Source organism: Micropterus salmoides, unplaced genomic scaffold (genome assembly GCF_014851395.1).
Source record: "Micropterus salmoides isolate LMB-PRFRI ecotype aquatic unplaced genomic scaffold, ASM1485139v1 Ms_hic_scaffold_12, whole genome shotgun sequence".
Lineage (NCBI taxonomy): Eukaryota > Metazoa > Chordata > Actinopteri > Centrarchiformes > Centrarchidae > Micropterus > Micropterus salmoides.
Window position 1 is genome coordinate 35,743,530 of NW_024040263.1, and position 26,777 is coordinate 35,770,306.

A 26,777-nucleotide genomic window follows, 5' to 3' on the forward strand; every position below is an offset into this window, starting at 1 on the left:
AGGTCAAAGGTCACCGCAGGCTGAAGAACTGATTCTGCTGAAAGGGCAGAAAGCAGCCAGACGGCCGCGTGGAGGAAGAAGGACGGAGGATTCAAAGAAACGTGACAAACAGGAAGGAGGATTTCACAACTGACTGAAGGAGTCGAACTTTAAGAGAGTGAAGCTGCACGTTGCTGAGCTTAAACCAGCAGAAACGAATCCTGACTGATGAAGAACATATCTGGAGAACGCTGAGAGAACATCTGGGCCTGCGGCCGTCCTGCACAAACACTGAAGGTAGCGTAAAGTTTATTAATTCGGACTGTCTTGTTCGTCTTCAGTGTGAGCAGGTTCCCTTTATGGTTGGTTGGATTTGTTTCTTAAAAACAAAGAGAACCATCATGTGACAGTTTGAATTAACTTCCTCCATGTGGGCGACACCTGACAGCACAGTGCTGAACCAGACTCCTCAGTCCCTGAAAAACAATATCAATGACAATACATTTGGTTTAAGGTCACCTTACATCATGTGAAAAACATACGATCAACATCATGAACAACAAGCAGCAGTAAGACAGCAATAAAACCACAGTCAGAGTCTGCAGGAGGGGAAACTAGTTGGAAGCTGAGCATTAGTAATGGAGTCCAGAATGTGGACGGGGGGGGGGGGGGGGGGCAGTGGAAGAAGGTCCTAGCAAAGCAGTCTCTCCCGACTTTCTTGACTAACATCACATTCAAGGTAAACATAACGTTTCTTTACGCCACCGGCTAAACTAAAAATCTAAACCAAGTAAAAATCCCGACTTCTAAACAGCTGATTTCTGCACACGTGTTTATAGGAGCAGTATTCAGTAGTTTTACAAAGCGTCACATTAACGCCGCTCTCTCCTGGCGAGTCCAGCAGCTGCCGGAGTTTCTTTCTGCCAGTTTCAGTTGCTGCTTCAGCAGAGACTTCAGTATACATCATGTAGAAATGTTCACGGCTGAAAGCTTTTTGAACCGACGACAACGTTCTCTGCATCTTAGACTGTGACACAGTAATGGTGGTACTTCCAGCTGTGGACAAGATGCCTCTGTCTCTCCTTCCCCATTCTGCGGTTAGCATTTTGGCTAACAGCTGACTCGAACAACAGAAGGTCCGGTGCTGCTGAGCTGCAGCGCAGGTCAACTATGGTGCGTTCAGTAATGCAGTGTTACTTATTGGATTAGTAACTGTAAGTAATTCGTTACACTATAGTTACTGGGAAAAGTGATATTATTACAGCCCAACACTGGAGCCGCCTGACAGGATCACAGTGCAGTAGTCAGAACAAAAGCAAGCACTCACTGACTTCTGTAGAGGGTCACAGCCGGGCTGGAGAAGCTTCGCAGCTGAAAGAGGGCAGTCTGGGTGACTGGGTATCTACATGACTGGAGCAGAAAGGGTCCCGTCCAGGATGACACCGAGCCTCTAAACCTTTGTGGAGACGGACGGCGTCAGTTATGGGGAAAGGACAGATTCTAGTTTTTCAGAGTGCACATTTGGAACCTCGTCTTGCTGCTTTGAGTTGTCAGATCTGTATACCATGGAGACAGTGAGGGTTCTTGAGGGGGGGCACATAACGCTGTGGATTGTCAGCAGAACACTGAGAATGGATAGCGTAGTGCAGGGGTCGAATGTTATAGTGCAGTAAAGTGCACACCTCTTACCTGAAGGGTTCAATCCCCACAATGCCAAATATATTTTCTCTTCAACAATTTCATATCGAGAGACGATTTCACATGCTCACAATAAAGCAGAGAGATTATAAATGTAAGTGGAGCATTATTGCAATGTCAGAGTTGGCGTTGGAAATAGGCCTGTAGTTCTGGTCATTACAGTCTAGTCAGGGTTTTTCCAGAGTCCGTCTGACTGTGGCAACTTTCAGTGAAGGGGGGGCCGGACCAGCGGACAGAGACGAGGCTGTAATGGAGGTTATCAGGCCAATGAACAGGGCGAGTAGGCTTTTACTCGGGCTGCAGGGATTGGATCCTTTGGATGGTGACATGTGGAGTTGTTGGAGTCAGTAATAAGTTCAAAGGTTTTCAGCTGGTAGACTGGAGTCATAAAGGACAGTGGATGGGGACAGTGGCTGACTAGAAGCTGGTCTGCGTGATGTTAGCAGAGGCCAGCTGCTCATGGACTGCAGTCGTGGAGTTAAAAAAAGTCAAACATTTTGAAAGGTTCTGTCATATTGACGAGGTGACTGGAATCAAAAGCAGACTCGGAGCACAATTCCAGGAATTTACAGTTTATTGAAAGGCTGATGGAGCAGAGGGCTGACCAGGGAGTGGATTTCCAGGCAGGCAGTGAGCTGAGCTCAGGGAGAGCAAGGTAAGGTAGGATCTCACCCAGAAAACAAACTGTTGATGTAACGAAGAGTGAGGAGCAGAGCCGGGTGGATGTGCTGCAGAGTCTTGATTAGTGGAATGTGGATCAGTTGTGCAGGCGGAGGTGGAGAGCCAGGTCCAGACAGGGACACTGACAGGAGACACTGGGAGGGAGGAGAACACATGCACAAGGGATAAGAAGGATGCATGTCGCTCTCTGTGGAGAACACAGTATGTCCTTCGCCAGTACGGATGATATTTGCGTAATCTGAGGTATAGATACTGAGGGAGAATTTCTGTGGTGGAGTATATGATCCAGGTTATGCATAACAAGTCCGGTGGTGGTGGACTGGACCTAAAGCCTGAAGCTGACATGGGTCAGGTGTGCACCAGGGGGCAGTATGAGCACCTGAGACTGCCCGGCTTTTGTTAATGATAATAATTATAACAAAGAGTTTTGATATTCTTGGAATCATGGACAAATGAAATGTGCACATCCAACACAGAAATCCTGCTCATCTGTTGAGGGTTAAGCACCCAGAACAAAAACACTTAAAATGGCACTCAAGGCCAGATGAAGTGGCTGAGAAAAGGAGTCAGGTGGGGAGTCGCCGACACACCCACGGAGATAGTCTGTTCATTTTAACTGAGACATGATTTATTTATCTATTTATTTAAAGGTCCAGTCTGTAATATTTCTGAGGATCTACGGACAGAAATGCAATATAAGATCCATAACTATGTTTTCAGTGGTGTGTAAAGACCTTACATAATAAACTGTTATGTTTTTATTACCTTAGAATGATCCATTTATATCTACTTAACGGCGGGAACCCCCTTCCATGGACGTCGCCACGTTGCATCGTCATGTTTCTACAGTAGCTGAAAACAAACGGACAGACAGAGCACGTTTCGTCACCACGTTCTTCTTGTTCTACTTAATTCAGGCAGTCAGACACTCGTCACTGTGTTGAATACGTATGTTAGAAGAAGAAGAGGAAGTAGTAATAATATACTGCAGGCTCGGCAAATAAGTTTTGCATCAGAGCAACATTTTCAACCATTAGATGGTGGATGAGAATATAAGTCATAATATTGACTTACAGCAATATGTTGTTCGGTTAGCTCAGTCGGTTTGAGGGTTTTTTTCTCTCTCTCTCTTTAATAAATGGTCAGTGTTTGTATAAACTCTATCTAATGTGTGGTTTTTAAAGGACTGTGGTGCAGAAACATTGACAGTGTTTCACACTCTTCGGTCACATTTTCCACGTTATCTGTCACAATAACATCTGGTTTACTGAATAATTCAGTAAATATACTTTCTTAATAAATCTACCTAAAGTAACCTCATTTCCTGACTGGCCACTCTGGTGATGAGGATTGTGCAATTCACAACCCTCACCACTAGATGCCACTAAATCTTACACACTGAACCTTGAAATTAAAGAACTGTCAGTGTGGCTCCAGCGTACTGGCCCCCAATTTGTGATGCCAGAGCAAGACGATTACTACACCAGAATTAAATGGAGCCAGAATCCACATGTGAAATATAACCATAAGATATCCTAACTCAGAGTCACTTTACATGAAAACACATTACAATCATCAATATCAATTCAGTTCAAGAGGAGGCAAGAAAGATGGGGGGGGCAGCCAACACAATATCCACACAGAGGTACAGACAGCAAAGGTGATGTTACTATAGACTAAATGAAAAATGGTACAGATATTTATAGTAATGTTAATGATAACAATCGTAATGTTAATGATTATAATAACAATAATAACAATAGGACTAGTAACAATAGTTGTAGCAGAGGGTGTCGAGCAGGAACACAGGGGCAGCAGGTGACCCGCAACCACAGATCCAGACTCCACAGCTCCAGAGCCAGAAGCACCTGCAGGAAGTGATAGGAGGAGAGAGGAGAGGGACGAGAAAGCACAAGACTACCAGAAAGGGGAGAAGTTGTGTTAGTAACATGCAATAATGGGATGAGGTTGCATACAGAGGGAGAGAAAGTAGAGGAGAGAGGAGCTCAGTGCATCATGGGAAATCCCCCGGCAGTCTAGGCCTATAGCAGCATAACTAAGGGATGGTTCAGGACTCACCTGAGCCAGCCCTAACTATAAGCTTTATCAAAGAGGAAAGTCTTAAGCCTACTCTTAAATGTGGAGATGGTGTCTGCCTCCTGAACCCAAACTGGAACCTGGTTCCTAGTCTACTTTTGGAGACTCTAGGAACCACAGGTGCATTCTGGGAGCGCAGTGCTCTGGTGGGGTAGTAAGGTACTATGAGCTCTTTAAGATAAGATGGTGCCTGACCATTAAGAGCTTTGTAGGTAAGAAGAAGGATTTTAAATTCTATTCTGGATTTTACTGGAAGCCAATGCAAAGAAGCTAAAACAGGAGAAATGTGATCTCTTTTCCTGGTTCCTGTCAGAACACGTGCTGCAGCATTCTGGATCAGCTGAAGAGTCTTAATGGACTTTTTCGAGCAGCCTGATAATAAGGAATTGCAGTAATCCAGCCTAGAAGTAACAAATGCATGGACTAGTTTTTCATATATACATCTCATAACCACGAGCCACATGAAATAGTGTGGGTGTGACGCAGAGCTCAAGAGTCCGTGGATGTCAGGATGTGCAAAGGAGCATGTGTGTTTAATGAGTGCGCATTGGTCAGGGAGTAAGTGTCAGATTTCTTTAAGCTTAGTTTCCTCTGTTGCTGCATGAGTGACAGATATTCTTCAGTCCATCATTTCCAACACAGGGGTCTCATTTCTAAACGCTGCGTACGTCCAAAACAGGGCTGGAAACGGTGCGGACACCACTTCCTAAGCAAAGGTTGTGATCTCTAAAAAAGCAGAGCTGACGGGAGAATGTGCGTCCTGGAAGTAAACTCTGACCCATGCGTACGCACAAAGAGGAGAGAAGAGAAACGCCACCTCACATGGCAGAAGGATGAAACTGTTTGAAATGAAGAGGCCTACTGCTGTGTCAAATAAATCCAAATATTTCCTCTGAGCATTAATTTATGAATAAACTCACTCAACAGCTGATTGACTGATTTTCCCTGAAGTGGCCAATAAACATCGTTAAAGATCATTTGCAGCCAAAAAGATCCAGATTCAGGATCAGAAACACAAACAGAGATTCTGTTTCTGCAAAAGAGCCTCACGTATGTTGGACAGTTTCATCAGGAATCAGATTAATTAATACTTTTATGCAGCAGTTTATTCTCCTAAATGAGGCGAACAGGAGACGAATCACATTTAAACTGATGCTGTTTTCAGCGAGAGCTTCATGTTGTTCTCACATGTTCTTATGGAGCCAAACGCTAAGCGCCAGTGTGATACAGTTCCATAAAGGAGACCCCAGGTCTGCAGTATATTGCACCTGTTTCCGTCTCTTCCATGTGGAGGTCATCTTTGCTAAAGAGTCCTGGTGCCAATAGAGGTTTAACCTTCAGCTGCAGAAGGTGGTTTGGCGTTAGGGGTTCTAGATCATTTGGGTCAGCAGACACAGTAGTGATTGGCCAATCATTGAAAATGGTTTCAACGTCATGCAGAGCCGTCTGTAGCATTACTTAAACCATGGTTTGCTGCCTCATGACAGAAAAGAGTACCTTTTCCTCTAGCCTGATGAGTCTTTCCCACACTCATTACATTTCTTCATTCAGCTGACGCTTTTATCCAAAGTGACTTACAGCTGCTATATATGTCAGAGGTCGTACACCTCTGGAGCAACCAGGGGTGACGTGTCTTCATCAGGGACATATTGGTGGATGGGTCACAGTGGGGAGTTGAATCACTGCTCCATCAACACCCCTCCTCCAAAGTGTGCTGCAAATGGAGGGTTGACCAACCATTTGCCTCGATTAGTCAGCAGTGCATCCTGAATCCTTTGGTGATCCAGCTTGATCCGAGCCTTTTTGTGCACCCACATATTTGGTACCACAGTCTGTTCGGGTGGTTAATAGTGGCCCTCTCCAACATAGAAACCTTTGTATGGCGTTGGTGCAGGAGTTTGGATCTGGAGTGCTCGCCGTTTCCAGGTGGACATCTCGACACACCAGGCAGGTAAATATTACATTTCCATCCTTTAAACTCTACGGGTCCAAAATAATCAGTGCCCACATGAGATCTGGTGCCACCTGATCCGTCTGCCATTTTCTTTTTCCCAAACCTTGGGAGCATGTGGTTCCTTCCCGAGTGCCCAACCTGCTGATGAATGTTACGCAAGATCACTTTGGATACATGTGAGTCTCTGGGAAAGATAATCATGTTTTTCAAGCTCACTGGCAGTGCTGATTTACTCATCCGTCTTCCAACTCATAGGATGTCCTAATCAACCATTAGATCCAGTGTGCGTAAAGAGCTGTCTGCTTTAACTGACTTGCCTTTCTTTAAAAGTTCTGAGCTGAAGTAGTGCTGTTAGCAAATGCTTGACTTCTCTGCCTCATTTAAATCCTCCACGGTTTAACCATGCCCTTGTTGTCCATGTGTCGATTTCGTGTGGTCACATGAGCTTGTGTCTTCCCAAGTCGAAGCAGCAGGTGTTTTTTCAGTTTCGGCAGCCAACCCACAGCTCTCTGCACTCTTCTCTGCAGAATAGTTGTCAGTTAGGTTGCTAGAGGCATTGTTCATGTTCAAGCAATTTGCAGTGATGTTCCTTTTTTCCTCTGGGTCAGTTGGAGGTATATGGCCAAGATCCTCTGGTATGTCAGGCCATTCAGTTTCCCTTTTTAACAGGAAGTCAGGGCCGTTTAACCCTCTGGTGGAATCCCGGATGTGTAATCCACCTGAGGCATCACTTGCAGGATTGTCTTTTTTTTACTTACATGCCTCTACTGACATCTGCTCCGCAGTTTTAGCTCTGTAATCCATCTTTGCCAGGGCCTTGATAGTTCTTCTAAGATGATTTCATCCCATCCACATTTTTCAATGCAGAGTTTCCGTAGGATTTGTTTGGCTTTGAGGATAAAGGGGGAAAGGAAACCCAAGGGTTCATAGATGGAACTGACGATGGAAAGGCTTGTGCGTCTGGTTGGAGCTCTGTATTTGAAGGTAAAGGCATCCCTCTGGATGTTTCATTGGATACCTAATGCTCGTTCAAGAGGTGGTTTCTCTCTGTCCAGCTCAAGTAGTTTCACTAATTTGCCTCTGTGACTTTCAGGACTTTCTGGATGTTGCTCACCCATTTGGTCAGAGTAAAACCCCATGGGCGCATCCTTCCTGAGATCCTCGGTGAGTTTGATCACTTGCTTCTTGGAAGCCATTGACTTGAGACGTCGTCCACATCGAGCGCATTCATGCTGTATTTGTCTGAGTTGTCTTTTCCTGCTGCAGGGCAAAATTAGCAATACTTGGGGATGACACATCACCAAAGAAGTGAACCTTCATCCTGAACACTTCCAGTGGCTTAGTAACATCCGCTTTTGGCCACCCCAGAATCTGAGGAAGTCCAGATGGTCTTTATGTACCTTCGCTTGGTAGTACAGCGCTTCAATTTCTTGGCAAGGTTTAATGTATGCATGGATGTTGCAAAACTACATCTTCATCCTGGAAAGGTAAAGCTAAGTCATAATGTCATTGATATTCCTTTTCAGAAAATTCCTGGTTGTACTGCCTGACTAGCAGATCCTCCAGATTATCCAATGAAATGTGATTTACTGTCACTTTAGTTGTTCCAGTTGGCTCCATTGCAGAACAAGAGTTGAACGGGCCATTCGTCATCCTAGTAGCATCTTGACTGTGTTCTGTGGCTGTTGTCGTAGTGGTCACAGAGCTACTGCCCCTTTAAAGAGCCTCTTCAAATTAGAAGTTTCTTTATTTTGATTATTTTGAAATTGGTCTTTGATTGGAAGTTGCCGCTTTAATGTATCCAAACACTGGATGGAATAAGATTTTAAACTGGGTCTCCATGAACTCAACCAGATGTTTAAGTCTAGCTTGTGTGTTTGTTCTCTGGAATCCCCCATAGGCTGTAGTCCGCCATCTTTCTCTGAGCTTGTACAGAGCTTGGAGACAATACATGTCAAGGTCATATCAAGTTCATCCATGTAGTCCAAATCGCAATTTTCATTTTATCACCAAAATGTTTTTTGAACAGTTGTGTGGCTTCTGAATATCCTTTCCTCGCTTCCATGCACAGACAGCTTCGGACAAAATCCCTGGCCCGATCAGATGTAAACTGTTCATGAAAGCAGAGCCTGTCCTGGCTGCTGCTAGTCTTGTCCTCTATTAAATGTTTAAATGCGTGGATGAAAACCAACCATATTTGCTATAATTTATCACCCCCTAAACTGCCTAAAGGATTCTTATCAGAACTTCCTGAACTTTTATCTAGTCTTGTTTTAAACTATTACAGAGCTGTTCTTTGTGGCGATTTTAATATTCATGTTAATGATCCCACCAATGTTCATTCAACTGACTTTTTAAATTCTGCCACTTCTTTTAACTTTAAACATGTCTATGGGCAAACACATAACCGTGCTCATACACTTTTTACCCTGGGTGTCAGCATTTTCTCTGTGGAATTACTGGATATGACTTTATCTGGCCACAAATGTGTAGTTTTAAACTGTGAATCACCACTTACTCACCAAGTTCCTCATTTACTCGCACAAAGGCTTTCAAAGTTTTGCACATTGTTTCAGGGCCAAAGCAGACACCTGTGTGATTCTCACACCAATGATCTGGCTGACCTTTTCAATCATATTTGCTTGTCATCTCTAAATATTATTGCTCCTCTAAAGGTTAGACCTAAGTCTACAGCTGGTGGGCAGCCCTGGAGAAACGACAGCATTCGCAGGAAAGCAGAGCGCAGATGGAAAAAATCCAATTTCAAAGTTTATTACCTCAGTCTGAAGGATTTATTAATTAACTACAATAACATGGTTAAGGATGCGAGAACACACTATTTTCTGAACTCATTACTACACATAAACACAATCCCAGGTTTCTGTTTAAGACTGTGGATCAGCTGGTAAACCCAACCCCTCCTTGTGCCTCAGCTGGAAGTAATGATGACTGTGAATTGTTTTTATCTTATTTTACCAATAAGGTGGTGTCAATCAGAGCCTCTATTACCCCCGCGGCCTCTTACTCAGAGGTTCCTCACCAGCAACAACAGAGTTTTAACCAGTTTTTACAAAGTTTTTACTGAAAGTAATAGATTCTGTTGGGCCCCATTTGATCTCTGTTTTCAACAGCTCCCTATCTACTGGTTGTGTCCCTGATTATTTTAAAACGGCTTGCGTGAACCCACTTTTAAAAAGACCTGGTTTAGATTTTAGACCAATTTCAAAACTGCCTTTTATTGCAAAGATTAGAGAAAGAATTGTGTCCAAACAGCTGCTCATTGTACTGGAAAATAACAAATTATTTGAAAAGTTTCAGTCTGGTTTTAGGAAGTACCACAGCACTGAGACTGCCCTGCTTAAAGTCACCAATGACCTTTTAATGTCTGCTGATGAAGGCATGTGCTCAGTCCTGGTACTCCTGGACCTTAGCGCTGCTTTTGACACCATTGATCACAACATCATGTTAGACAGACTGAGGCACTGGGTGTGGATCTCTGGTACTGCCCTAGAATGGTTTTCATCCTACCTGTCCAACAGGCCCGAGTGGGGCTGGGAACCAGTGAATGCAAGGCATTGCGGTTCCCAGTACCAGTGAAGCTGGGAACCCTATTGTATTCGTTCTCGTTTTTGTTTTTATTCTTCCGCTATAAGCAAGATAATTGAGTTTGGGCTTGGAACTCCCGTATACAAAAGCGCATATCAAAAACCTTATATCCATGCATTCGGGGGATCCAGCCGAATCTCGTGGTATAGGCCACTCCCATTTCCGCCCAGACATTTTTTTTTTAGCAAATTCATGAACTGAAAAATTCATGAATTCATGAAACTGAAAAACCTGTTTTAATTACCTCCTCCAAAACAAGTCCAATTGGCACCAAACTAGCAAGATTGAGTCAGTTTGACAGCCTGAATAAAACCTTCAAATGTATAATCCAAACCTTTATGTCTGCTTCTTTCTGAAATCACTCTTTCATTTTTCCAAAACTTAGACAATATATCTCCAAGGAGAGCAGCTATGGACAGTGGCAGCACTGTGATAGGTCCGACAGGTCAGATAACGTATCGGACTTACACTAGCTAAGAGGGGCGTGGCTTCGTGTAGGGTCAATTGGCACGCACTCTCTGGTCCCCCTTTGTAAATAGGCGAACCACAACTCGGTCTGCCACTCCTTCGGATCTGTTCCCGACTTCCACGCAATGTTAAAGAGGCGTGTCATCCAAGACATCCCCTCCACATCCAAAGCTTTCAGCATTTCTGGACGGATCTCTTCAACCCCCGGGCCTTTGCTACTGTGGAGTTGTTTGACTACCTCAGTGACTTTCACCAGGGAAACTGACAATGATCAGCCTCCAGCTCTGCCTGTTTCATAGTGGAATAGTAGTGGCAGTAAAGTATTCAATAGTCTGTTGCTTGAAGTTTTACAGTTATTTGCTCAGATGTGTTTTCATTTCTTTCAGCTGCTCAGAAACTCTTTATCTTCGTCACCCTCTTTTTCTCACAGGACCTCTTCAGTCCATCAGGTCTTCAGTCCATCAGGTCTTCAGTCCATCAGGTCTTCAGTCAATCGGGTCTTCAGTCCATCGGGTCTTCAGTCCATCAGGTCTTCAGTCAATCGGGTCTTCAGTCCATCAGGTCTTCGAGTTTTCAGTCCATCAGATGAAAATGGCCGCCAGCTCACCGAGAGACAAGTGACTCAAAAACTATTTAAAATATTTTCACTGTGCAGATAATTTGAGAAATCATTCAGAAGCCATAATCAGTGCTGCAGGATGTTATTCTGTTGGACGTTAGAGAAATAAACAATAACCAAACGTAAACTAGTGAAGACAGTAATTTAAAAAAAAAATGTCTCCTGCAGGTATTTTGCCGTCTGGCTGATCTTCTTCATGCTCGGTTTGGGGACGCTGCTGCCCTGGAACTTCTTCATGACTGCTACCATGGTATGACATCACTTCCTGTCTGTTGTTCATCCACACACCATCTGCTCTGAACCAGCTTTTACTTTGAAGGAGAGAAAATGTAACTTTTGTTTACAGTAAAAATACAAAAAAAACAATTTAAGGGGCTAATGGGCTTCTAAATATAATAACACCATGGTTCTGTCTGTCTGTCTCCAGTACTTCACCAGCCGTCTGAAGGACTCCTCAATGAGCCATTCTTCAGCCAATCAGACGGAGGCAGCAGGTGAGCATCGGAGCGTTCTGGAGGCCAAATTCAACAACGTGATGACGCTGTGCGCCATGCTGCCGCTGCTCCTGTGCACTTGCCTCAACTCCTTCCTGCACTCACTGTGAGTACTACAACACAGCAACACCAACAAAGAAGAGTCCTCCAACAGAAAGAGTACAGGTCCTGGGCCCTTCAGGACACACCCAGAGGACTTTTCAGGTCCTCATGGTTTTCTAACTGAGCAGACTCAAGAAGATCAGACTTTCTGCTGGCTTTCTAGGACCAAGGTTTCCAGCGGCCCCTAAAGAAATATGACAGATTTTATTTCATAAATAAATTACATAAATTATAAAGTTTGTTTGTAAACAACAGGAGTTTCTTCTTCTTAATTTTATTCATCCTCTGTGATTCCTGCTGCTGTCTGAACTGTCTGGTCCAGTTCAGACTTTATCTGGTCTCGGTTCTGAAACGCTCCTTCCTGTGTCAGTGTTTCTCAGCGCCTCCGTGTGATGGGCAGTCTGCTCGTCATTATGTCCGTCTTCATGGTCACCGCCGTCCTCGTCAAAGTTCCTCTGGAGCCGCTGCCATTCTTCTCCGTTACCATGGTGAAGATCGTCATCATCAACTGTGAGTCTGTTTGTTTACAGCCTTCGGGGCGGTGCTGCAGGGCAGTCTGTTTGATGTTTGTTTGTTTGTTTGTTTACAGCCTTTGGGGCGTTGCTGCAGGGCAGTCTGTTTGATGTTTGTTTGTTTGTTTACAGCCTTCGGGGCGGTGCTGCAGGGCAGTCTGTTTGATGTTTGTTTGTTTGTTTACAGCCTTTGGGGCAGTGCTGCAGGGCAGTCTGTTTGATGTTTGTTTGTTTGTTTACAGCCTTTGGGGCAGTGCTGCAGGGCAGTCTGTTTGATGTTTGTTTGTTTGTTTACAGCCTTCGGGGCAGTGCTGCAGGGCAGTCTGTTTGATGTTTGTTTGTTTGTTTGTTTACAGCCTTTGGGGCAGTGCTGCAGGGCAGTCTGTTTGATGTTTGTTTGTTTGTTTGTTTACAGCCTTTGGGGCGTTGCTGCAGGGCAGTCTGTTTGATGTTTGTTTGTTTGTTTACAGCCTTCGGGGAGGTGCTGCAGGGCAGTCAGATGTTTGTTTGTTTGTTTACAGCCTTCGGGCAGGTGCTGCAGGGCAGTCAGATGTTTGTTTGTTTGTTTGTTTAAAGCCTTCGGGGCAGTGCTGCAGGGTAGTTAGTTTGATGTTTGTTTGTTTGTTTGTTTACAGCCTTCAGGGCGGTGCTGCAGGGCAGTCTGTTTGATGTTTGTTTGTTTGTTTGTTTGTTTACAGCCTTCAGGGAGGTGCTGCAGGGCAGTCAGATGTTTCTTTGTTTGTTTGTTTAAAGCCTTCGGGGCAGTGCTGCAGGGTAGTTAGTTTGATGTTTCTTTGTTTGTTTGTTTGTTTACAGCCTTCAAGGCAGTGCTGCAGGGCAGTTAGTTTGATGTTTCTTTGTTTGTTTTTTTGTTTGTTTACAGCCTTCGGGGCGGTGCTGCAGGGCAGTTAGTTTGATGCTTGTTTGCTTGTTTGTTTACAGCCTTCGGGGTGGTGCTGCAGGGAAGTCTGTTTGTTTGTTTGTTTGTTTTTTGTTTACAGCCTTCGGGGAGGTGCTGCAGGGCAGTCAGATGTTTGTTTGTTTGTTTGTTTAAAGCCTTCGGGGCAGTGCTGCAGGGTAGTTAGTTTGATGTTTGTTTGTTTGTTTGTTTGTTTACAGCCTTCAGGGCGGTGCTGCAGGGCAGTCTGTTTGATGTTTGTTTTGTTTGTTTAAACCCTTCGGGGCGGTGCTGCAGGGTAGTTAGTTTGATGTTTGTTTGTTTGTTTGTTTGTTTTTTTACAGCCTTCAGGGCGGTGCTGCAGGGTAGTTAGTTTGATGTTTGTTTGTTTGTTTACAGCCTTCAGGGCGGTGCTGCAGGGCAGTCTGTTTGATGTTTGTTTTGTTTGTTTAAACCCTTCGGGGCGGTGCTGCAGGGTAGTTAGTTTGATGTTTGTTTGTTTGTTTGTTTGTTTGTTTACAGCCTTCAGGGCGGTGCTGCAGGGTAGTTAGTTTGATGTTTGTTTGTTTGTTTACAGCCTTCAGGGCGGTGCTGCAGGGCAGTCTGTTTGATGTTTGTTTGTTTACAGCCTTCAGGGCAGTGCTGCAGGGTAGTTAGTTTGATGTTTGTTTGTTTGTTTACAGCCTTCAGGGCGGTGCTGCAGGGCAGTCTGTTTGATGTTTGTTTTGTTTGTTTGTTTAAACCCTTCGGGGCGGTGCTGCAGGGTAGTTAGTTTGATGTTTGTTTGTTTGTTTGTTTGTTTTTTTACAGCCTTCGGGGAGGAGCTGCAGGGCAGTCTGTTTGATGTTTGTTTGTTTGTTTGTTTGTTTAAAGCCTTCTGGGAGGTGCTGCAGGGCAGTCAGATGTTTGTTTGTTTGTTTGTTTAAAGCCTTCAGGGCAGTGCTGCAGGGTAGTTAGTTTGATGTTTGTTTGTTTGTTTGTTTACAGCCTTCAGGGCGGTGCTGCAGGGCAGTCTGTTTGATGTTTGTTTTGTTTGTTTAAACCCTTCGGGGCGGTGCTGCAGGGTAGTTAGTTTGATGTTTGTTTGTTTGTTTGTTTGTTTTTTTACAGCCTTCAGGGCGGTGCTGCAGGGCAGTCTGTTTGATGTTTGTTTGTTTACAGCCTTCAGGGCAGTGCTGCAGGGTAGTTAGTTTGATGTTTGTTTGTTTGTTTACAGCCTTCAGGGCGGTGCTGCAGGGCAGTCTGTTTGATGTTTGTTTTGTTTGTTTGTTTAAACCCTTCGGGGCGGTGCTGCAGGGTAGTTAGTTTGATGTTTGTTTGTTTGTTTGTTTGTTTTTTTACAGCCTTCGGGGAGGAGCTGCAGGGCAGTCTGTTTGATGTTTGTATGTTTGTTTGTTTGTTTGTTTAAAGCCTTCTGGGAGGTGCTGCAGGGCAGTCAGATGTTTGTTTGTTTGTTTGTTTGTTTAAAGCCTTCAGGGCAGTGCTGCAGGGTAGTTAGTTTGATGTTTGTTTGTTTGTTTGTTTACAGCCTTCAGGGCGGTGCTGCAGGGGAGTCTGTTTGATGTTTGTTTTGTTTGTTTAAACCCTTCGGGGCGGTGCTGCAGGGTAGTTAGTTTGATGTTTGTTTGTTTGTTTGTTTGTTTTTTTACAGCCTTCAGGGCGGTGCTGCAGGGCAGTCTGTTTGATGTTTGTTTGTTTAAAGCCTTCAGGGCAGTGCTGCAGGGTAGTTAGTTTGATGTTTGTTTGTTTGTTTACAGCCTTCAGGGCGGTGCTGCAGGGCAGTCTGTTTGATGTTTGTTTTGTTTGTTTGTTTAAACCCTTCGGGGTGGTGCTGCAGGGTAGTTAGTTTGATGTTTGTTTGTTTGTTTGTTTGTTTTTTTACAGCCTTCGGGGAGGAGCTGCAGGGCAGTCAGATGTTTGTTTGTTTGTTTAAAGCCTTCAGGGCAGTGCTGCAGGGTAGTTAGTTTGATGTTTGTTTGTTTACAGCCTTCAGGGCGGTGCTGCAGGGCAGTCTGTTTGATGTTTGTTTGTTTGTTTGTTTAAAGCCTTCTGGGAGGTGCTGCAGGGTAGTTAGTTTGATGTTTGTTTGTTTGTTTGTTGACAGCCTTCAGGGCGGTGCTGCAGGGCAGTCTGTTTGATGTTTGTTTGTTTGTTTGTTTGTTTAAAACCTTCAGGGCAGTGCTGCAGGGCAGTCTGTTTGATGTTTGTTTGTTTGTTTAAAGCCTTCAGGGCGGTGCTGCAGGGTAGTTAGTTTGATGTTTGTTTGTTTAAAGCCTTCGGTGCAGTGCTGCAGGGTAGTTAGTTTGTAGTTTGTTTGTTTGTTTGTTTGTTTGTTTACAGCCTTTGGGGCGGTGCTGCAGGGCAGTTAGTTTGATGTTTCTTTGTTTGTTTTTTTGTTTGTTTACAGCCTTTGGGGTGGTGCTGCAGGGCAGTCTGTTTGATGTTTGTTTGCTTGTTTGTTTACAGCCTTCGGGGCGGTGCTGCAGGGCAGTTAGTTTATGTTTGTTTGCATGTTTGTTTACTGCCTTTGGGGCGGAGCTGCAGGGCAGTTAGTTTGATGTTTTTTTTTGTTTATTTGTTTACAGCCTTCGGCGCGGTGCTGCAGGGCAGTCTGTTTGATGTTTGTTTGTTTGTTTGCTTGTTTGTTTACAGCCTTTGGGGCGGTGCTGCAGGGCAGTTAGTTTATTTTTGTTTGCTTGTTTGTTTACAGCCTTTGGGGTGGTGCTGCAGGGCAGTCTGTTTGATATTTGTTTGTTTACAGCCTTCGGGGCGGTGCTGCAGGGCAGTCTGTTTGTTTGTTTGTTTACAGCCTTCAGGGCGGTTCTGCAGGGCAGTCTGTTTGATGTTTGTTTGTTTGTTTGTTTTTTTACAGCCTTCAGGGCGGTGCTGCAGGGTAGTTAGTTTGATGTTTGTTTGTTTGTTTACAGCCTTCAGGGCGGTGCTGCAGGGCAGTCTGTTTGATGTTTGTTTGTTTACAGCCTTCAGGGCAGTGCTACAGGGTAGTTAGTTTGATGTTTGTTTGTTTGTTTACAGCCTTCAGGGCGGTGCTGCAGGGCAGTCTGTTTGATGTTTGTTTTGTTTGTTTATTTGTTTACAGCCTTCGGCGCGGTGCTGCAGGGCAGTCTGTTTGATGTTTGTTTGTTTACAGCCTTCAGGGCGGTGCTGCAGGGTAGTTAGTTTGATGTTTGTTTGTTTGTTTACAGCCTTCAGGGCGGTTCTGCAGGGCAGTCTGTTTGATGTTTGTTTGTTTGTTTGTTTGTTTACAGCCTTCAGGGCGGTGCTGCAGGGTAGTTAGTTTGATGTTTGTTTGTTTGTTTACAGCCTTCAGGGCGGTGCTGCAGGGCAGTCTGTTTGATGTTTGTTTGTTTACAGCCTTCAGGGCAGTGCTGCAGGGTAGTTAGTTTGATGTTTGTTTGTTTGTTTACAGCCTTCAGGGCGGTGCTGCAGGGCAGTCTGTTTGATGTTTGTTTGTTTGTTTACAGCCTTCGGCGCGGTGCTGCAGGGCAGTCTGTTTGATGTTTGTTTGTTTGTTTGCTTGTTTGTTTACAGCCTTCGGGGCGGTGCTGCAGGGCAGTTAGTTTATTTTTGTTTGCTTGTTTGTTTACAGCCTTTGGGGTGGTGCTGCAGGGCAGTCTGTTTGATGTTTGTTTGTTTGTTTGCTTGTTTGTTTACAGCCTTTGGGGCGGTGCTGCAGGGGAGTTTGTTTGGGATGGCTGGGCTGCTGCCGGCTTTGTATACGACTCCCATAATGAGCGGTCAGGGACTCGCTGGAACATTTGCCGCCTTCGCCATGATCTGCGCCATCGCAAGTCTGATCAATAATTCATCTGATTTAGTGTCATTTTACAAAAATATCTCTTCTCTTTATTTATTTGTTTATTTTCTACTATTGAAGATAATATAAATAAATAAATAATAAATTTCTCCTTTCAACGCCTCCTCTCCTCTTGCCTCCTTTCTTGTCTCCTTTCCTCCCCTCCTCTTCTCTTGCCTCCTCCACTTCCTTCCTCTCCTCTTTCCTCCTTTCCTTCCTTCCTCTCCTCTTGCCTCCTTTCCTTCCTTCCTCTTCTCTTGTCTCCTTTCCTTCCTTCCTCTCTTCTTGTCTCCTTTCTTGCCTCCTTTCCTCCCCTCCTCTCCTCTTGCCTCCTTTCCTTCCTTCCTCTCCTCTTTCCTCCTTTCTTTCCTTCCTCTCCTCTTGCCTCCTATACTTCCTTCCACTTCTCTTGTCTCCTTTCTTGCCTCCTCCCCTTCCTTCCTCTCCTCTTGCCTCCTTTCCTTCCTTCCTCTTCTTTTGTCTCCTTTCCTCTCCTCCTCTTCTCTTGCCTCCTCCCCTTCCTTCCTCTCCTCTTTCCTCCTTTCTTTCCTTCCTCTCCTCTTGCCTCCTATACTTCCTTCCACTTCTCTTGTCTCCTTTCTTATCTCCTTTTCTCCCCTCCTCTCCTCTTGCCTCCTCCCCTTCCTTCCTCTCCTCTTGCTTCCTTTCCTTTCTTCCTCTTCTCTTGCCTCCTCCCCTTCCTTCCTCTCCTCTTGCTTCCTTTCCTTTCTTCCTCTTCTCTTGTCTCCTTTTCTCTCCTCCTCTCCTCGTGCCTCCTTTCCTTCCTTCCTCTCCTCTTGTCTCCTTTCCTCCCCTCCTCTCCTCTTGCCTCCTTTCCTTCCTTCCTCTCCTCTTGTCTCCTTTCTTGTCTCCTTTCCTCCCCTTCTCTCCTCTTGCCTCCTCCCCTTCCTTCCTCTCCTCTTGTCTCCTCCCCTTCCTTCCTTTCCTCTTGTTTCCTCCCCTCCACTCCTCTCCTCTTACTTCCTCCCCTTCCTTCCTCTCCTCTTGCCTCCTTTTGTGCCTCCTTTCCTCCCCTCCTCTCCTCTTGCCTCCTCCCCTTCCTTTCTCTCCTCTTGTCTCCTTTCCTCCCCTCCTCTCCTCTTGCCTCCTCCCCTTCCTTCCTCTCCTCTTGTCTCCTTTATTCCCCTCCTCTCCTCTTGCCTCCTCCCCTTCCTTCCTCTCCTCTTGTCTCCTTTATTCCCCTCCTCTCCTCTTGCCTCCTCCCCTTCCTTTCTCTCCTCTTGTCTCCTTTCCTCCCCTCCTCTCCTCTTGCCTCCTTTCCTCCCCTTCTCTCCTCTTGCCTCCTCCCCTTCCTTCCTCTCCTCTTGTCTCCTCCCCTTCCTTCCTTTCCTCTTGTTTCCTCCCCTCCCCTCCTCTCCTCTTACCTCCTCCCCTTCCTTCCTCTCCTCTTGCCTCCTTTCTTGCCTCCTTTCCTCCCCCTCCTCTCCTCTTGCCTCCTCCCCTTCCTTCCTCTCCTCTTATCTCCTTTATTCCCCTCCTCTCCTCTTGCCTCCTCCACTCCCCTCATCTCCTCTTGCCTCCTCCCCTTCCTTCCTCTCCTCTTGCCTCCTCCCCTTCCTTCCTTTCCTCTTGTTTCCTCCCCTCCCCTCCTCTCCTCTTACCTCCTCCCCTTCCTTCCTCTCCTCTTGCCTCCTCCCCTTCCTTCCTTTCCTCTTGTTTCCTCCCCTCCCCTCCTCTCCTCTTACCTCCTCCCCTTCCTTCCTCTCCTCTTGCCTCCTTTCTTAACCTCCTTTCCTCCCCTCCTCTCCTCTTTCCTCCTCCCCTTCCTTTCTCTCCTCTTTTCTCCTTTCCTCCCCTCCTCTCCTCTTCCCTCCTCCCCTTCCTTCCTCTCCTCTTGTCTCCTTTATTCCCCTCCTCTCCTCTTTCCTCCTCCCCTCCCCTCATCTCCTCTTGCCTCCTCCCCTTCCTTCCTCTCCTCTTGCTTCCTTTCCTTCCTTCCTCTCCTCTTTCCTCCTCCCCTCCCCTCATCTCCTCTTGCCTCCTCCCCTTCCTTTCTCTCCTCTTGTCTCCTTTCCTCCCCTCCTCTCCTCTTGCCTCCTCCCCTTCCTTCCTCTCCTCTTGTCTCCTTTATTCCCCTCCTCTCCTCTTGCCTCCTCCCCTTCCTTCCTCTCCTCTTGTCTCCTTTATTCCCCTCCTCTCCTCTTGCCTCCTCCCCTTCCTTTCTCTCCTCTTGTCTCCTTTACTCCCCTCATCTCCTCTTGCCTCCTTTCCTCCCCTTCTCTCCTCTTGCCTCCTCCCCTTCCTTCCTCTCCTCTTGCCTCCTCCCCTTCCTTCCTTTCCTCTTGTTTCCTCCCCTCCCCTCCTCTCCTCTTACCTCCTCCCCTTCCTTCCTCTCCTCTTGCCTCCTTTCTTGCCTCCTTTCCTCCCCTCCTCTCCTCTTGCCTCCTCCCCTTCCTTCCTCTCCTCTTGTCTCCTTTATTCCCCTCCTCTCCTCTTGCCTCCTCCACTCCCCTCATCTCCTCTTGCCTCCTCCCCTTCCTTCCTCTCCTCTTGCTTCCTTTCCTTCCTTCCTCTCCTCTTTCCTCCTCCCCTCCCCTCATCTCCTCTTGCCTCCTCCCCTTCCTTCCTTTCCTCTTGTTTCCTCCCCTCCCCTCCTCTCCTCTTACCTCCTCCCCTTCCTTCCTCTCCTCTTGCCTCCTTTCTTGCCTCCTTTCCTCCCCTCCTCTCCTCTTTCCTCCTCCCCTTCCTTTCTCTCCTCTTGTCTCCTTTCCTCCCCTCCTCTCCTCTTGCCTCCTTTCCTCCCCTCCTCTCCTCTTGCCTCCTCCCCTTCCTTCCTCTCCTCTTGTCTCCTTTATTCCCCTCCTCTCCTCTTTCCTCCTCCCCTCCCCTCATCTCCTCTTGCCTCCTCCCCTTCCTTCCTCTCCTCTTGCTTCCTTTCCTTCCTTCCTCTCCTCTTTCCTCCTCCCCTCCCCTCATCTCCTCTTGCCTCCTCCCCTTCCTTCCTCTCCTCTTGCTTCCTTTCCTTCCTTCCTCTCCTCTTTCCTCCTCCCCTCCCCTCATCTCCTCTTGCCTCCTCCCCTTCCTTCCTCTCCTCTTGCCTCCTCCCCTTCCTTCCTCTCCTCTTGCTTCCTTTCCTTCCTTCCTCTCCTCTTTCCTCCTCCCCTCCCCTCATCTCCTCTTGCCTCCTCCCCTTCCTTTCTCTCCTTTCCTCCCCTCCTCTCCTCTAGGTGGTTCAGACCTTCAGGATGCAGCATTCGGTTACTTCATTACAGCCTGTGTTGTTATTTTTCTGTCCGTCCTCTCCTACGTCCTGCTGCCTAAACTGGTAAATAACACACACACACACACACACCTGACCAGTGTTGGGCAAGTTACTCACGTGCGATGTAGGAATCCAATCAGACTACATGCTTTATAAATGTTTAAATGTGCCTTCCAGGAGTTTTTCCAGTTTTATCAGGAGAGAAACAGGAAACAGAGATCAGACAAGGAGAACTCAGTAAATCTGATGAACACAGGTATGAAATAAACACGTCGACACTGAACACACCTGCAGAAACAGAAACACCGATTTCCTTTAGTTTTAATTCACTTTAGTTCATTTAATGAACTGAGTTTGATTCAGTTTGTATTGACGCAACTGAACCAAACTGGAAAGTTTTACAGATTTCGAGTTATTTTCATAAACTTTCCTGTTTTGAAGTACAGTTGATGAATGTATTTAGTAAAAAGTGGAATGTGTGAGTGTTTCTTGTCCTTCTTCCTCAGAGAGTAAAGGTGAAGCAGCTGATCAGAACCAACATCAGAACATCTCCGTGATGACCATCTTTAAGAAGGTCACTTTTCATTGGTGTTCACAAAAAGAGGATCAGTGTTTCTTTGCAGCAGTTTCATGTGTGAATCTTAGTTTAGTTGAAGATGGCGCCTAAGACAGGCGGCTGTTCAGGATCCTTATTATTGTTGCTAATTGATTAACCATGTGTATCCGCCGATCTTTGACCTTCAGATCTGGCGGCTGGCTCTGTTGGTCTGTTTCACCTTTACAGTCACCATCGGCACGTTTCCCGCCATCACCGCCGACACCATATCCACCCTCGCTGATGGAGGCTCCTGGGGTGAGTTATAATCCAGTTTTTTTTCTTCTGTGGTGGTCTCGTGATGTTTTGCTTTATTTCTATTTCACAAAGACAGACTTTGACTATGGCTTAGATACAGTCGACATTCAGACCGCTGCACAAAGCACTGAAGACCCTGACTATATTAAGTAGGACCACACTGCAATGAATTCTGGGTAAAATAAGACACTTTTCAAAACAAAACAAATGGCGGATCGAGAAGGCGCACCAAACCACTAAGTGGCGCTTACCCCAGCGGAAAATACGTGTTTGTGGGAGCAGTATAATAGTGATTAGGACTTTTTACTTGAGAAGTTTAAAGGGGAGTGAGGTGACCAAAACTGCTGAGCGGAGCGTCAGAGATGTGCAGAAAAGATCCAAGAACATGGTACCAGATACCAAAAAAGAAATATCCTAAAACAGGAGGAGGCGGGGCTTCAGCTGGACCATCCGTCAGAGTCAGGAGAGCTTCCCCGACCGATGAATGTCCTCATTATTGTATATTTCCAGCAGGTTCCTGCGGCCCCTGAAAACTCTTTCCCTTCTCAGAGCTCTCTGCATGATATCAGCAGCAAACCACTAACTATGAGACGTTTTCCCTGTTTTTAGTGGTTACCAAGGTAACATCGAATCTTGGACCTAAGTTAACCCGGGGGTTAGGTGTCTCGTTTTTTTGGTCTAAACTTAGTCCGTCTTTATTTTTGTGGTACAATACAAAAATCAATAAAAATAATAACAGTTCTTAAAATAGCCATAATATTGATAATGCTGTAATCTTGATCAGGCTGATAATAATTGTAGCTGCAGGTGTTGAGCAGGAACAGAGGGCCAGTAGGTACTCACAGAATTAGAAAAGTACGTCCGCACAGAAATCTCCACATGTAGGAAACCAGGCGTCCAGCAGCACCTGCGCACCTTTCCTTTAGGGCGGCACAGTGATCCAGTGGATAGCACAGGGCGGCAAGAAGGTCCCGGGTTCAAACCCGGTCACCTGCCTGGGTTTCCTCCACGTCAGGTTCTCCAGTCAGTGCCGTTGTCCATTGGCAGTGGCACAGACCAAGAGCTGGTGCCGGGTGCTGCCCACGGCTGCCCACTCAATCATTCATCATCAATCATCTCAAACTGAGAATGAAATGAAATGAAATTGAGAGCACATGCACGAGCCATAAACCCCGCCTTGGCTGCTCCCATAAATGACTATGCAAATGAGCAGAAACACGCCAGCGCCACATCCTGAGGTCCAAATATTGACTGCTGCAAAACAGGTGAAGGAGAGAAACTTGACCGGGTGCTGATCGCTGACGGGAGCCGAGGTTTATGTGATGGTTTGAACTCAACAGGAATAGCAGCAAACGCAGTGTGAGCGCGGCAGAGTGGCAGTCAGCACAGCCAAAGTCCTTTTAGGCAAGTCCTGCCACTAGGCCGCCATCTGGGTGACGTCTCCGGGCAGCTATTTCGGACTAAGCAGAACTTTCACCGGGACATAAAAACTACACAAACAGAATCTGCATTAAAATCTGATAATACTTGCTGAAAAAGTTTGACGACTTTGCCCCAAAATAAGTTATAATAATTTAAAAAGCGTTTTTCCCGACCGGTTCTACTTCTACTACGCATGCGTCACCTCTTCCACACATGTGCAGTACAAGTAATACAGACCCTTACGTCAGTGGAGCCACACAGTGGCTGAAATATGTTTCCTGCTCTGGCTGTTAAAAGCAGATGATTGGCTTTCTAGCGGGAGGGGCGGGATAACCGCCATCTTTGCCGTTACAGACTTTCCCCGTAGAGTTATACTGAGGATGTGACTGAGTGGCGTGCCTCCTGCTTGTGAGGTGGAAGTTCGAAGCACATAGACACTGAGAGTTGAGTTATGGCTCCCGTGCATGACCTTAAATAACCCGGCTGGTTTGAAAGTTTAAATGATGAAGTGATAACGTGTGATAGGAAGTGAAATTATAAATACGTGAGGGCCATTATTATCTTTTCCTCTTATGTTCAATTTTATTTTGAAATCAAACATTCACATACATGATCAACCTTTGATTGTGTATCAACGGACATGAGTTGGTTTTTATACTTCATGGCACAGTAACTGGAGTGGAAACGCTGTTTTATTATTAGTTTCAGCCAGACAGAAGTACGTGGAGGGTTTTTATACAGCGTGCTGTCACAACCTGGCTCAACAGCAAGTGACAAAAGCGGGAAACCACACAGTCTGAAAATAATAATAGAGATTTTAATAAGTAGGAGCCGGAGATCAAACCATCTGATTGGTGGCCGAGCCGCTCTACCCCCTGAGCCACAGAGAAAGTTATGTGGGATCATCTTCTGCTTGAAGCTCAGTCATGATTTAAGTGCTTCAGCTTGGAAAATGTTGTTCTGTGAAGAACCTGTTGTAGCGGCTGAGGTCGTGTCCTGCTGAGTCAGCAGGTTACACCTTTCATCAGGGTGGGTGTCGCTCGTCTCTGTGGGTCCGATGGTGAATCGTAGACCTGACCTCTGTTGATCTCCTTATATTGCTCGTACTGTAAGTAAGTATGACCACTGCGTGCTGGTGGAACTGTGAGCTCACACTGGTGTCATTGCAGAGCATTTTAACTCTCGATTGGTTGGGGCCCTTTCCTTAGGTTGTGGCGCCTTCTGTGATGCCTGTAACCACGCTGTCCGCCTGAGACAGACAGACCCTTCTCCCTCAGATTTTAAACAATATTAATCGTTTCTTCAACTTGCCTTTTGATTACTTTTTTTTCTATAACAGACCAGTATTTCATCCCAGTCAGCTGTTTCCTTCTCTTTAACCTGTGTGACTGGTGTGGGCGGAGCTTAACGGCCGTCTGTATGTGGGTGAGTTTAATATCAAACACCCGACATTAAAAGATCCAGAGACACCAAATACATCCTCCTCTCCACCCGGCTGAAAATCAATTATCGATCTGTTTCCAGCCTGCAAAGGACGGCCTCTTACTTCCTGTGTTCATCGTTTGCCGCCTCGCCTTCGTCCCTCTCTTCATGTTGTGTAACGTTCAGCCTCGTCTTCACCTGCCTGTCTTCTTTCTTCACGATGGCTGGTTCATCGTCTTCATGATTCTCTTCGCCTTCAGTAACGGATACCTGGCCAGCCTGTGCATGTGCTTTGGACCAAAGTAAGAAAGGGATCAGGAAACATCCAACATACCAAATTCTCTTTACTTCACTCTAGTCTACTTTTGGAGACTCTAGGAACCACAAGTAACCCTGCATTCTGGGAGCGCAGTGCTCTGGTGGGGTAGTAAGGTACTATGAGCTCTTTAAGATAAGATGGTGCCTGACCATTAAGAGCTTTGTAGGTAAGAAGAATGATTTTAAATTCTATTCTGGATTTTACTGGAAGCCAATGCAAAGAAGCTAAAACAGGAGAAATGTGATCTCTTTTCCTGGTTCCTGTCAGAACACGTGCTGCAGCATTCTGGATCAGCTGAAGAGTCTTAATGGACTTTTTCGAGCAGCCTGATAATAAGGAATTGCAGTAATTCAGCCTAGAAGTAACAAATGCATGGACTAGTTTTTCTGCATCATTTTTAGACAGGATGTTCCTGATTTTCGCAATATTACATAGGTGAAAAAAGGCGGTCCTTGAAATTTGCTTAATGTGAGACTTAAACAACATGTCCTGATCAAAGATAACTCCAAGATTCCTCACAGTGGTGCTGGAGGCCAGGTCGATGCCATCAAGGGAAACTATATCTTTAGAGAGAGATGCTTGGGCCCCAGAAGGCACATTTGAAGTTTAGCTAACTGATGAGTTTTATCTGGCTTGATCGATAGATATAACTGAGTATCATCTGCATAACAATGAAAGCTTATGGAATATTTCCTGATAATATTGCCTAAAGGAAGCATATATAAAGTGAAGAGGATTGGTCCAAGGACAGATCCTTGAGGAACTCCATGACTAACTTTGGCGTGCATGGAGGACTCATCGTTAACATGTACAAACTGAAATCGATCTGATAAATAGGACTTAAACCAGCTTAGAGCGGTTCCTTTAATGCCAATGAAATGTTCCAGTCTCTGCAATAGGATCTGATGGTCAATGGTATCAAATGCAGCACTACGATCTAATAAAACCAGTACAGAGACAAGTCCTTTGTCTGATGCAATAAGGAGGTCGTTAGTAATTTTCACCAGTGCTGTCTCTGTGCTATGATGAGCTCTAAATCCTGACTGAAAATCCTCAAATAAACTATTGCTCTTTAGAAAGTCACACAGCTGTTTAGCAACTGCTTTCTCCAGAACCTTAGAGAGAAATGGAAGGTTAGATATAGGTCTATAGTTGGCTAAAACATCCGGATCAAGTTTGGGCTTTTTCAGAAGAGGTTTAATTACAGCTACTTTAAAGTACTGTGGTACATAGCCTGTTGATAGAGATAGATTGATCATATCTAGTATAGAGGTGCTGACTAAGGGTAAAACATCTTTAAGCAGCCTACTCGGGATGGGGTCTAAGAGGCAGGTTGATGGTTTAGATGAAGAAATTATTGAAGTTAGTTGGTAAAGATTGAGGGAAGCAAAACAGTCTAAACATGTATCTGGTTCTACAGCTGTTTCTAAGGTTCCTGAGTTTAGAGATAAGTCGGTGCCAGTTGAGGGCAGGTCTTGGTGAATTTTGTCTCTAATAGTTAGAATTTTATCATTAAAGAAGCTCATGAAGTCGTAACTACTGAGAGCTATGGGAATACTTGGCTCAATAGAGCTGTGACTATCTGTCAGCCTGGCTACAGTGCTGAAAAGAAACCTGGGGTTGTTCCTATTTTCCTCTATTAATGACTCACAGTGAATTAAAAATGAAATACTTTGTAATAAATGTAAAGTTGATGAATAAATGCTGTTTCTACTGTTCTACAGGAACGTTCTTCCTCATGAAGCGGAAACAGCTGGAACCATCATGGCGTTCTTTCTGTCTCTGGGTTTGGCTTTAGGAGCTGCTCTGTCCTTCCTCTTCAGAGCACTGGTCTAACTGGGAAACTACATGTGGATGACTGGTTAAACTGGATCACTAGCTGTCTGCCACTGGATTAACAACACTGTAGTTGTCACTGGTCTGACCGTAAACAGTGAAGCCTGTTAAAGACATGAGGCCTGACAGGACAATGACTGGCTGCATACATATTGTTATTAATGTATAGTCATAGAAACAGAGTGTTTAATGTTGTTTTCTTCATGTCTGACAGGGACATTTCCATAAATATTAAATATATTTAAAGTCACTGAATAAACCAGACAAGCATTTAAACTGTAATTCAGTTTTTTCCACGATGACTTCAGAGAGAAGAAACCTGTTAAATATCAGCTTTATAACTGTTTTATTGAAATATAACAATGAGCCTTTTGGAATCAATTATTTATAACATGTACTTTTTACCCTTCTATAGTCATTCTGGCGAGTTCTAATAAAATACGACATAATGCAGTAATTGCTCTTAGGAACCTTTTGAGGTGAAAAACAGAATCCAAAGCAGACAGATGTGTTTTACATATTTTTCATTAGCCTGCATTAAAATACCACAGGTAGCTACATTTTGGCCTTATGGTAGCACATTGGCTAGTTTGTGGTTACTAGGTTTCATAATTGGAGAAGACGACGCATGCACCAAACTTTACAGTGAGCAACAGCGAGGAGGTTACTGTCACGGTTGGCCGTGTTTTCAGGTAGGAACAGGTTTTGAGCTGAGCAGACTAAACTAAAATGATGCAGAGAAAGAACTAGAAGCAAATACTACGACAAGAACTAAGGCAC

General features: G+C 45.3%; 1 protein-coding gene across 5 annotated transcripts; it reads left to right on the forward strand.

The window, feature by feature from the left end:
- On the forward strand, nt 1-26,454 carry LOC119899885 (equilibrative nucleoside transporter 1-like). 5 transcript variants are annotated; one of them, XM_038714706.1, is made up of 17 exons: nt 4-276; nt 6,325-6,406; nt 7,277-7,393; nt 7,503-7,573; nt 7,676-7,896; nt 10,914-11,100; nt 11,271-11,352; nt 11,530-11,702; nt 12,069-12,208; nt 16,783-16,917; nt 20,111-20,208; nt 20,323-20,401; nt 20,652-20,719; nt 20,890-20,998; nt 23,760-23,845; nt 23,945-24,144; nt 25,886-26,454. In XM_038714706.1, exons 5-17 carry the CDS (start codon nt 7,857-7,859, stop codon nt 25,995-25,997), a joined length of 1,509 nt encoding a protein of 502 aa, XP_038570634.1. In that variant the 5' UTR covers nt 4-276; nt 6,325-6,406; nt 7,277-7,393; nt 7,503-7,573; nt 7,676-7,856; the 3' UTR covers nt 25,998-26,454. The 5 variants fall into 5 exon arrangements, with proteins under 5 accessions (XP_038570638.1, XP_038570634.1, XP_038570635.1 ...); XM_038714710.1 differs by lacking the exons at nt 23,760-23,845; nt 23,945-24,144 and having other exon boundaries at nt 1-276; XM_038714707.1 differs by lacking the exons at nt 6,325-6,406; nt 7,277-7,393.
- Nucleotides 26,455-26,777: the final 323 nt, after the last annotated feature.

Coding starts and splice junctions, on each gene's coding strand:
- LOC119899885 (XM_038714706.1), top strand. CDS start 7,857: ATGCATGGATGTTGCAAAACTACATCTTCATCCTGGAAAG. Junction 16,918..20,110: donor CATGATCTGCGCCATCGCAA/GTCTGATCAATA, acceptor CCTCTCCTCTAG/GTGGTTCAGACCTTCAGGAT. Junction 23,846..23,944: donor TAACGGCCGTCTGTATGTGG/GTGAGTTTAATA, acceptor ATCTGTTTCCAG/CCTGCAAAGGACGGCCTCTT.